Source organism: Glycine soja, chromosome 3 (assembly GCF_004193775.1).
Source record: "Glycine soja cultivar W05 chromosome 3, ASM419377v2, whole genome shotgun sequence".
In the NCBI taxonomy this organism is placed as follows: domain Eukaryota; kingdom Viridiplantae; phylum Streptophyta; class Magnoliopsida; order Fabales; family Fabaceae; genus Glycine; species Glycine soja.
This window is the reverse complement of record NC_041004.1, coordinates 38947184-38959255: the sequence shown is the minus strand read 5'-3', so window position 1 is coordinate 38959255 and position 12072 is coordinate 38947184. Positions and strand designations below refer to the sequence as shown.

The 12072-nt window shown below is 34.1% G+C and overlaps 2 protein-coding genes across 2 annotated transcripts; both read right to left on the bottom strand.

The window, feature by feature from the left end:
* Positions 1–216: 216 nt before the first annotated feature.
* On the bottom strand, positions 217–2710 carry LOC114406867. Its single transcript, XM_028369702.1, has 3 exons — positions 2509–2710; positions 616–2274; positions 217–524 (listed from the first exon to the last, which is right to left on the bottom strand). The coding sequence occupies exon 2, from the start codon at positions 2133–2135 to the stop codon at positions 1560–1562; it is 576 nt and encodes a 191-aa protein (XP_028225503.1). The 5' UTR covers positions 2136–2274; positions 2509–2710; the 3' UTR covers positions 217–524; positions 616–1559.
* Positions 2711–7816: 5106 nt separating this feature from the next.
* LOC114405257 lies at positions 7817–10158 on the bottom strand. Its single transcript, XM_028367869.1, has 2 exons — positions 10049–10158; positions 7817–9056 (listed from the first exon to the last, which is right to left on the bottom strand). The coding sequence occupies exons 1-2, from the start codon at positions 10156–10158 to the stop codon at positions 7817–7819; spliced, it is 1350 nt and encodes a 449-aa protein (XP_028223670.1).
* Positions 10159–12072: the final 1914 nt, after the last annotated feature.

Here is a 12072-nt window from a genome sequence, read left to right as displayed (position 1 = left end):
TTTTTTTATAAAAAAATCATGTTAACATATCTAAACTGTATTGCAACGTTGAATATTTAATAATTTCTCTTATCCTTGTATCCATAAGTTCTTCAAGATGCTGGGGTCATAGATTTGAAAAACAACGATATATAAATTAGTGAACACAGTTTTACAGAAGTTCCACGAACTCGTCCACTTCAGACAAAAGTCACAAAACATAAGAAAATATAAAACTACTTCAAAATGCTGCTGTCATAGATCAGAAAAAACGAAATATAAATTAGTAAAACAGTTACAGAAGTTCCACCAACTCATACACTTCAGATAAAACATAGGAGTAGTTCTAGCTACTAATAGTCATCGATAATTTATTTCAGCAGACCATACAAGTTCCACTAGTTACAGAAACTCAAAAAGAAAGAAACACAAGCTACGACCCACAAATGGACTTCATGAAGTAAAACAAACTTGCAAACTACCTAGAAGATCATGATCATGACCACATCTTTCGAACAAAACAGCCTCGGTACAGTTTTACCTCCCTGATTCACAATGAAGCAATTTTCAGTAACTGTAAGTTTATGGCATGAAAACAACAAAGCAGAAGCTTGAGCGCATCAAGCAATATCTTACCTCAATTTTGGCATAGAATGGTCAACACTCTTCATCAAGGACAAGCAAGGTGAAGACGACTATGGAAAGAAGCATTAACTAAAGGCTAAAATGGAAAACATTTGGGGGGGGGGGGGGGGTTGCTAACAGGTTGTGTGACACAGATTAACCATAAAAACTAAAGGAGTCAGAACTTAGAAACAAAAGATTATATAACCGAGCCCCTTCCAACTTTTCTTTGTAAAAAACTGAAAAGATGGTGTAGGGACAAACCATGCCCTCTCAGAAGCCAACTAAGAAATGAAAACTTTACAAAGAAAAACAAGATATAGATTAAGAAAGAAGAAGGAGGGATCATTAAGCAAAGGAGTAACTACAAGCCAGTATATAGTGGACCATCTACAAGACCAGAATAGAAGGATAATAGATTATGGTAATAACTTATATGAAAAAGAAAATTTGAAGGGTTCCGGGAAAAGGACCAAAGAGTTGAGCTCTATAGGCTTTTCTAAGAGCAAGGATTCTACAATCTACAGTATGTACTAAGTTACTAGACTAAAAAGAAGGTATAATCATTCTTCTGTGAGGAGAAGGTACTATGAACTACTACAGATCATGAACTCTGTATTCATCTTGAATAATATATAATTAACAACTTTCTTCACTATCATCCAAGTCTATTCTGTGCCACTCCAACCCGTTACCAAACCATTCAGCTTCCCAACCCCATTCATCCATGTCACAAAACAAACCCTGCTCCCAAAAGAGCCTAACATTTCCATGATCTCCAACCATGATCATCAATCACCATTGTCAAGGGTACCACCACCATACTGAAAGCTACACAAACTAAAACTACATGCTTTTATTTGGTCATTCTATACACACCTAATCTAACACTAACCCAAATTTCATAAACCAAAAGCACTTTTTTTTATGTACAGGAGCCTCTTGCTCCTCCTGTCTCATTCATCATCCAAATTAAGATTAAGGATGCGACGCAGTGTGTTCGTCGCCGAAACAAAGAGACCATCATCTCTGGCAAAAGGGGAATGCTCCCAACGAGGGGAGGAAGGCGCAGAGTTAGCACGTAACTGCATCTCTACTTCAGGGCAAGAACCAGGGAAATCAAGTGACACACTCCTCTTAGGCCTCACTGAAAATTTCGGAATAGGCAACGAACTAGGCGGTGGTGAATTCGAGTAAGTGGGCCCGGCCCAAAGTTCAGAGAGCAAAATACCCCCATCAGGAACAACATTGAAACCCTTCTTCTCCTTCTTGCGATTGATGGGAACCGGGGCACTACTGGGAGTGGTTTTGCAACGGGTTTTGTTAGGGTTTGAAGGAGTTAACGGCGTTTTGGGGCGTTTGAGTGGGGTTGGTAGAATACCACACCCCGTTTGAAAAGTTCTGCAATTTATGCCCCTAAAGTCATTGGAGGGTGAAGAGGAACCAAACTCAGCGTGGCGTTGGGATTTCGACCTGGTGTAACATTGGTTCCTATGCTGCGCCACAACCACGAGCGTCTCCATTTGTAACATCAAACGATTCCGAGGATGTTTTGTACGAGGTTTCAGAAAACGAGTCCAAAAACCTAAACACAAAACGGCGTCGTTACGCGGTTACCAACCCCAAGTGGATCGGATCAACCAGATCTCCCCAGAAAACAAAAATTGAAACCTGCACGAAATCAAAAGTTTCTAAGACGCTGCAAAAATTATAAATAAACAGACAAATAAAATATAAAGAGAGAAAGCATGGAAATGGAAAAGAAAAATAAAAATGAAAAACAGACATGATCGCATGAACGAGGGTCGATCTTGAGAAAAAATAAGAACATGCAGTGTTGGGTATTTATTAATGTTTAGCTCTTTTTTTTTTTTTCTCAACAAGTAGAGAGAAATTAATAATTACCGTTTGGGGCAGGAGAAAAAGCTTGTGATGGAACAGATTGTTCTTCTTTTCTTCGAGTTGGGGTTTGTTTAGTAGCAATGTGTTAAAAGCGCCAGAGGAAAAATAAAAAAAATAGAAAAAAGAAGGGAAGGAGGAAGAAGATGAAGGTTTGAAGGGATCTGAAAAGAGTGTGAGAGTGGGATATATTGCACAGAGGTGGAATGTGGATAACTGTGCCTATTTTTTAGAGTTATTTACGAATATGACATTTTCTTCACTCTGTAACGGACGGATTACGTGATGTTACCATTTTACCCCTCTATGTTGTGGTTTAGCGAGTGATGTAAGAAACTTGACATGCCGGATTGTTGCCATTTTCTTCGAAAGGTTGGTAGACTAGTAGACAACTGTTCGTATTGGAGTAAGTACTGGCATTTATTATTTCATTTAAGGGGTGTAAATATTTATTAAATGTTTAAATTTTTTATATTAGTATATTATAAATATTTTCATTTTTAATAATATTATTGTTTTTTAGTTGAAGGATTATACAGGGTAAAAAATTTTACATTGTCAACTACTTCTCTAGTATTAAATTTTTTTTTATCTTGAATAAAGTAATCATTTTTTTATATTAAATATAAGTAAATTTTAATTATTTTTGTCTTATTTAATAAAATTATCTCTAAAATATATTTTATTTAATGAGATAAAAAAATTTATGTTTGATATCAAATTTCAATGAATAATAATTTAAAAAAATGTCATTTTTTTAATTGTGACTCACCTTTAATAAAGATAAATAATTTTTTTTAATAAGTATAGAATATTTTTTTTTATATTTGAGACCAAAAGGAATATACAAAAAATATTTACACTAATTAAAAAATTTAATTAATCATATTTAATTATCCCAAATTCAATAAAAAAACTATTATATTTTTTCTCAACTTATCTTTTGTTGGAACTTAATATAAAAAATTAAAAAAAATTATTAGATTAAAACCTTAATTAAATAAAAGATTTTTTTTAATATTTAAAATCAGATGAAACAATTTATGATGAAATGAATATAAAATTAGTTTAATTACCAATACATCACTTATTTTTCTATTTTTATCATGTGTATTTAAGCATCATAGAAAAGATAAAATTCATATTTTTTAAAATAATTTAGATGTAGTAACAGATAAACTTTTTTGTACGTTTCTTTAGTCTAAATTAGATTAAACTACTTATTTGAATCCTACATTTGCTAACACTTTGGGGCTTTTAGTCCCTATATTTATACATTTAATGTTTCAGTTCTTGTACGTGTAAATATTTTTATGTTTTAGTAGCTACCGTTAGTTGTCTAGTAACTCTGTTAACTTTAGGTGATCTAACATTGTCACAGAAATGTTTCTTCTACATGTTAGAGACAATTTCCATCATGCACCGTCTAACTCTCTCCCAAACAGTACCAGTAATGTTCACGGTTTAGGGTAGCAGTTAACTTATAATTCAATTCAATCAAACTCAATTAAAATTTAATCATATATAAATTAGATAATAGATTCTATTTTTTAACCTAATTTAACCATATAATTAAATTTATTATTATAAATAATTTAATATTAAATATTAAACACATTAATATTTACCTCTCACATAATTTGTTAAATTATTAAATTAAATCAATCATAATTTTTTTTCTTTTTTAAGTTATTATTTTTATCTATGTCTTAATTTTGTTTATGTTTTCTCATGTTAACACATTACTTTATTTCTATCTAAATAAAAAGTATTATATTAACATTGAAATCATTAATTTTATTAGTCAAAATTGTTGTAATTTAGTTTCTTTTAAGTACATTTTTTTTTGAATCAAGAGATGAATTAATTCAAAAAAACGATAAACACAAGGCGATCGCAACCAATCCAGCCCCAACAAGCCAAGAAAACAAAAAGACCAAGAAATTGGTTCTAAGCTAAACCAAAACCCCAAAAAGAACCTATGTCATCAACTCAGCAATATACCTCCTATACCTCTTTCTATCCCACACTCTATAGATTATTGTATTGATAATCGAATCCTCAACTTTCCTGTTATTTACATTTCCACCAAAAACCCTATGGTTTCTATAAGCCCAAATATGATATATTGTTTCAGTAAAAGCACATTTGAGTAACATAGCACGCCATCCCTTTCCTTTACACTTCCTAGTAATCCAATTCAATTCTTCTGACCAAGTACTTGGCATATGAATTATCTGCAACCAATTAAGAACCGCAGTCCAAATAGTCTTCAACTCAATACAACCAAAAAAGAGATGTTCATGGGATTCCATAGAGGAACAAAAAGCACAGTTAGCATCAACATTCAAACCAAATTTTATCAGGCGATCTTTGCTAGCAAGCCTGAAGTGACACGCCTGCCACAAACAAAAAAGAGCCCGCGGTCTGGCCAGATTGTTGCACATTAGAGTCCTCCAACTCATTTTCTCACTTTCCTCAAACAGAGCCAAATAAATTTTTTTCATTTTAAAAACATCCTGCATTCTGGACTGGTATTGCAGCAACAGGGGCCTCAACTTCATCATGCTGCTCATAATCCAAGAGTGACTCTTCTTCAAAACCATGCTCCAAATTGATTGACCTCGAATATAGTACGTGTGCAACCATTTAATCCAAAGATTATCAGATTTATTACAGACATTCCAAAGTAATTTCAGGATACTGATTTTATTCCATATAGCTAAGTTGATGATGTTCAAACCACCATTAATCTTCGGACTGCAGACTTTTTCCCAAGCAATTGGAGACTTCCTAGAAATGTTGCTATTACCTATCCACAGAAAACTCCTACAAATAGCATTTATTCTCATGATCACAAATTTTGGCAGGGGCAGACATTGCATCCAAAAATTGATTATAGCAAAGATGACACTTTGAATAAGTTGCACTCTACCAGCATAAGAGAGAAGACCAGCACTCCAATGAGTAATCCGACCAACAATTTTATCTATAAGAACTTGATAATGCTTTATGTTGAGTTTCTTGCTGGATAAAGGAATACCAAGATACCTAAAGGGCATTTTTCCTTCTTTAAAACCAGAAATCAACAATAATTGCTCTTTGACATTAATATCAACAGATCCGCAGTATATGTTGCACTTTGAAGGATTCACATGAAGGCCCATAGAATGGAGGAAAGTGTTGAACTTGTCAAGCATAATCTGCACTGAACCGATATCACCCCTGGAAAAAAGGAGAAGGTCATCCGCAAAACACAAATTAGTTATCTTCATCTTCTCACATTTAGAATGATAATTAAAGTTAGGAATTTTATCCAGTTGGCTTAGAATTCTGTTGAGATACTCCATAACCAGGATGAACAGCAAGGGGGAGATAGGATCCCCTTGTCTAATTCCTCTCCTAGCCTCTAATCTTCTAGTGAACCTGCCATTGATATTAAAGACATAGGTGACAGATCTGACTGTGATCATGATCCACTTGATAAACTGATCAGGAAAACCAAGTTCTCTCAATATATGCTCCAAAGCATCCCAATGCACCGTATCATACGCCTTTTGAATATCAATCTGCAACATACATTTAGGAGTACCATGTTTCCTCTCATAGCCCCTAAGAAGCTCAAAAGCCAGCAGAACATGATCATGAAGTTGCTGACCTGGAACAAAGGCAGCTTGATTCTTTCCCACTAAAGTGTCAATAACTTTACTCAATCTATTAGTTAACACTTTAGAAATAATCTTGTAAACAGTAGAACAACAAGAAATAGGCCTAAAATCTTTTATCATCTTAGCTTCCTTATGCTTGGGAATAAGAGCCACCACAGAACTATTGAAACCTTTATGAAGCCTATTACGAAGGAAAAAGTCTAGGATAGCTTCTCTCACATCACTACCAACTATGCTCCAAGCATCTTTGAAAAAACCCACACCATAGCCATCAATTCCTGGAGTTTTATTCACATCCATACCTTTTATAGTTGTATCAATCTCAGCATTCGAAACAGGGCCAATGAGCATATCTCTTTGAAATTGATTTAGAGTATTGCCATTCCTAATGGCAGGAATGTTCAGACCAGCCAGATTGCTCTCACTAGAACCCAAAAGAGCACTGTAGAACTTTAAAACTTCTTCCTCGATATCCTCATGAGAAGTTATGCAGCTCCCATCCTCTTTAATCAGAGATCTGATAGCATTATGCTTATATCTACCTTTGATAGTAGCATGAAAGTAGCTGTTATTACCATCCCCCTGACGAATCCAATTAATCTTAGCCTTTTGTCTCAAATCATTGTCCTCCAACTCATTGAGTTGAAGAAGCTCAGAAGTCCTGTCCTTTACCCTGTTAATGTTATCCACATTGAATCTATCTCTGCATAGATCTTCATGAGCTTGCTGCAAGTTTCTTCTAGCTTCATCAATTTTCTCCCTTAGGCCATTTAGAGGACTGCTGAGGTTTTTCAGAACAGATTGAAGTCTACTGAGCTTAGTCCAAAGTTTATACATAGGATTACCATGTACACCCAAGTTCCAATTCTTCTTAACTTCATCATGGAAACCATTCAACCTAGCCAGACTGTTTCTGTACTTAAATCTACCCCTGAGCCTGCTACTTTGATCTTTACAACTGAGAAACATAAGGGCATGGTCTGAAACACTAGGAGCCAAAATTTTTAAAGTGGAATCAATATGCATTTGCAGCCAATTGAGATTACCCAAAAATCTGTCAATCCTAGAGTATATGGTATTATCAGCTTGTTTGTTGGTCCAAGTAAAGAAATCTCCACAAGTATCCATTTCATACAAACCAACTCTAGACATCATCTCTCTCAGATCAACATATTCAGACTCAATTACATCTCTGCCACCAATTCTATCTTCAGCCTTTAGAACATTGTTGAAATCGCCCAAAAGACACCAAGGATCAGCCTGCTGAACTCTGAGATCTTCGATATCTTTCCAAAGCTTCCTTCTATCATCTAAGTGATTAAGAGCATAAATAGCCGTGCACCAATGCAAGAAATCACCATTGGGATTATAGACACCACAGTGAATCAGCTGAGAAGTACTACAAATGTGCTTGATCATAACTTTGCTATCATCCCAAATAAACCAGATTCTCCCATTTTCATGCTTATCATAGTTATCCAGATACTTCATATTCAGATTGAGTTTATTTCTAACAGTAAGAGCTTTATTCTTTCTTACTCGAGTTTCAAGAAGAACAATAATAGTGGGGTTGAGACTCTTGAGACGGGAACTGATCTCTATCGTCTTACCAACCTTATTTAGTCCCCTAATGTTCCAAGAAATCATCATGGCACTTTCTCCTGCACTACTAGAGAGTCATTCACAACTCCTAGCAGGCCAAATCCATTAGAGCAATTCAATTCAGAGGTACCTGTATCAGTAATTATCTTCTTTCCAGCTTTCTGCATTGTACCTGTATCAGTAACTGTCTTTTTTCCTGCCTTCTGTACTGTAGTCCACTCTGAAACCAGGTCCTCAGTATTAGTAGTGTTGATCATCTGTGTCTCCTTATTGCTAGGCCCCCTTTCCTCTTGCTCATTACTTTTCAGAGTAGGTTTTGGTACCCAAACTTTCTCTTTTCTGACTTTAGGTTTTTCACACACATGTCCAAACTTTTTACACTTTCCACAGTACTTCGGTTTCCATTCATACTCCACAGCTTGAATTAACTCATGCCCTTCATTATCAGCAATAGTGACTTCCTTTGGCATTTCTTGGGTGATATCAATCTCCACTAACATTCTAGCATAAGAGATTCTCAGCCTTTGAGCTTTGCATTCATCTGTAACTATCGGTTTTCCCAGTATACTACCAATTTTCCCCATGGTTTTTGCACCCCAAAGGTATAAAGGTAATTGAGGAAGCTTAATCCAGATAGGGATTGTTCTCAGCATGTCTCTCTTTAGATTAAACTCAGGGGACCAATCTCTAAGGAGCATAGTCATGTTCATAATTGTGTAAGGACCCTTCGATAAAATTTCATCCTTGTCCTGGGAAGACTGGAAACGCATAATGAAGTATCCTTCATCATTATAGAACAGATCTGGCAATTTCACAAAACTCCAATTCTTTTCCATGAATTGCTTAACAGAATTCATACTAAGATCTCTCCCTATGACATACATAATCAAAGCAGATTCCCAATATTTAAGCTCACCAATGATGTCTTCAGGTTCAATTTCAGCAATCGGCTTTCCTTCCACAATCTTTGAAGCAAAAAACTCAAGAGCCATCCCATTCTCAGGCTTACGATTTCCACTAATTACATCAGTCCATAGCTTTCTTGGTACCTTATTTCCGTTCGTCTCCTCTTTAGGTTTCTCTGGTACATTGCAGTTCGGTAGGTTAGCTGAAGGAATTGGGGTTTCTTCAGATTCATCATCCTCAGAGCTCACATAGTCTTCAACAGTAACTTCATGACTAGCATTGCTAGGTTCCGGGTTCAATTTCGGTGGTGATTTTTGAGTAGTTGTTGACGGTGGCACCGGAATTTTAGCCGGCCGCCCTCGTCCTCGCCCTCGTCCTCTTTTAAGTACATTTAGTCATTATATACTTATAAAGTTTAGGGAAAAATTAATTATTATTCTTAAAAATGTTAATTTTTACAAAATAAAAAAGAATATTCAGAGGGTTGGGTTGAATTGGATACGTTTGAAAAAAACTCTTAAACTTGACCCGTTCAAACTAATAAAAATTTGAGAAAATTGAATAATGAGTTTAGTCAAACTCAACCCAATCCACAAACATCTTTAACCACCAGTTTGTAACTCATGGTGGATGATTGAGCTTTGGTCATGTGCCATCAAACTTGTGGATGGGGGAATGTGGTTTTTTGTGTTGAGTATAGAGAAATGAGACTTTTTTTGTTAAACATATAATTGTGTGTGGGACAACGACTTTAAGTTTCATTAACTTGTGTTAAATAATGTAATATTACCTTATGTTCTTTATATAAGAAACAAGTGATAATGTTTTTTACACTATCACTTATTTCTTATAAAAAATGATCAAATATAATATTTCAAGAAGTCAAAATAAGACTAGAATATGTTTTTCATTTCTGTCAAATACCCAATATTTGTTTTAGTTCCTACAATTTTTTTTGTTATCGCAAAATCAAAATATGTGACTTTTTTTGTTTGTAACTAGGTTTGGTTATATCTGAACCTTGACGTATGATGACTATGCACATAAAATTATTTAGTAGCCAACCAAATGTTGGCAAGTGTTAAAATTCTAACATTGTCCCCCCAAATCATGATTCAAGCTCTAAATCCCCTTCCCCTACCTCTAATCTATGTGCCCTTTCTCTTCTAAGAAAAGGAGACATCGCGAAAATGAATCGGTGAAAGAGGTCAATATGTATACCATCACAAATAAGACAACACATAACATGATGCAAGAAGTATTTCCAAAACTTGTGCAATTGATGCTTAATAGAATGTGCTCTTCTCCCTCTCCTCAAAACACAAATCACGACTTTGACAATGACCTTGTTGAAGTTTCGTCACAATCACTTTGTGTTCCAATCAACCTTCACCAGAAAATTAACCAACACTTGCGTTTTACTCTCTTTATCACGTACAATGGTGTAATTTTTCTCGCAATGATTTAAAGCATCTCTCATCTCTGCGATTCAGGTTTTTGATTTGGGGGTTGGAGATTTCATACTTGAGGCCTAGGGGATTTGGGGGTTACAAATTTGAGGGTCGGAGGTGGTGGCTATTTTGATTCAAGGTGTGGTGGTGATGGTGATTTGAGGTGTGGTGGTTATGATTGATTTTTTTTCATCTTTTTTCTATAATTTGTGGCAATTTGTAGCTATCACAAGTTGTATTCTTGCATTCTTTTTGCAATTAGTGACCATTTTTAATCCCAAAAAATTATATTTAAAAAAAAAGTCACGTAAGTTTGGAGTTGTTTAAACCTAACTCTGAAAAAAAAATTCACATTTTAATTTTGGGAGGATGATAAATACAACAAGAAATTTTGTATGGACTAAAAATAAACTTTAAATATTTTATAGGAACAAAAAATACATGTTAGCCTCAAAATAATTAACCTATCAAGCAAGTAAATAAAAATGTAGTCACCTAGCAAGCAAGTAAATATTTGTCTAGCTAAATTCCATAGTTGCTCTTGGTACCCTTAACAAGTTGAAATTGAAACGGAAATTATCTTCACTGAACAATCCCAAAGGCTTGAAAAAATTGTAAAAGATTGATATTGAGTGCTAGGATTTATGTGGTCTTGGATTAAAAAAGACATGCACATCCTAAAGGAACTAGTCTTTGCTGTAATGACTATTATTGAGAATTTCATTGTTAAACTTTTATTCTTGCTTGCATATTAATCTTCCTCCTAGCTTTGATGATTTGTGAATGGAATGTTTAATTGTCACATTTTTTTATAGGATTCGAATTGTTAATTTATTGTTTGCTAGATACCTACTGAGAATATAAATTTATCATATCAATATAAACTCCAGTTTCTAAAATAAATTTTACTATTATAGTGGATATAGTTGTGACATCATGTCCATGATCCTTATAAATTATCTAATCAATAAAAAGTTGAATTGGAAAAGTTCATAACTTGCTTGTAAATTCTCTTATTCCTTCGCATAAGTCCTATTTGTATTAGTGTTAAACATGAAAAAAAGTCCACCTTTTTCCAACCTTTTTGGGTTCTTACATGATTACTGTAAAAATCTTGCATGCCCATTTTTTTTAAACTTATGGTTTACAATTTGATATCTTGTTGATTAACTCTTTCCTCATTGGTGCGTTTTTAGTTTTTATGGTTAGATGCTTGATTACATACATTAATTATAATAAATAAAAAGAATCAAAAGTACAACTGAATCTCATATTTAATACTTACATGTAAAGAAGTACAAAATAGATTTTGTACACAAAAAAAAGTACTATAAATTGTTTCTATCTTAAAATTCTATTAAGAGAACATTCATCAAGCTTTCCTATGTATATCAATCAGTATAAGTCCGTCAAAAAAAAAAAATCAATCAGTATAAGAGAGGCATTACGCAACCAAAATATTAATACACAAACTTTTTCTCATTTTATTCTGACGTATTTACTTTGGTGTTATATTGTGGCGTTTAATATTTCGTGGTGTAGTCCTTGACTATTTACCACACTCTTTTTCTTCTCGACATGTTATTGTTATTTTGTCCACAGGTTAAACATGTTTTTTTCTTGTAAATGTACTGGTGGATTAAGGCTAAAACTTCCTTCACATCTAATTATTACTTCCTGCGTCCTATTGTATTATGAAAAATCCAATCTGTAGTGTAAAACTGCATTTTAGATTACTTTTTTATCGGAATACAATGTGAATACAAGAAACAATAACTGGGAGTGTAGGAAACAACTTAGAAGTGTAAGATGTTGGAGCCATTGTTTCTTACACCTCTAAGTTGCTTTCTGCATTCCTTTTTTTTTTGGCTTCTAGATTGACTACAAATTTTAGCTTTTGGAATGATCAATCCAAAAAGTAAAAAAACATTTTGGAAAGGATA

Bases quoted from the DNA above. Each gene is read 5' to 3' on its own strand.
- LOC114406867 (XM_028369702.1), bottom strand. From the start codon at position 2,135: ATGTTACAAATGGAGACGCTCGTGGTTGTGGCGCAGCATAGGAACCAA.
- LOC114405257 (XM_028367869.1), bottom strand. From the start codon at position 10,158: ATGAGAGATGCTTTAAATCATTGCGAGAAAAATTACACCATTGTACGT. The intron at 9,057-10,048 runs GTGATTGTGACG...TGTACTTAAAAG, and splicing joins AAGGTTGATTGGAACACAAA to AGGACGAGGGCGAGGACGAG.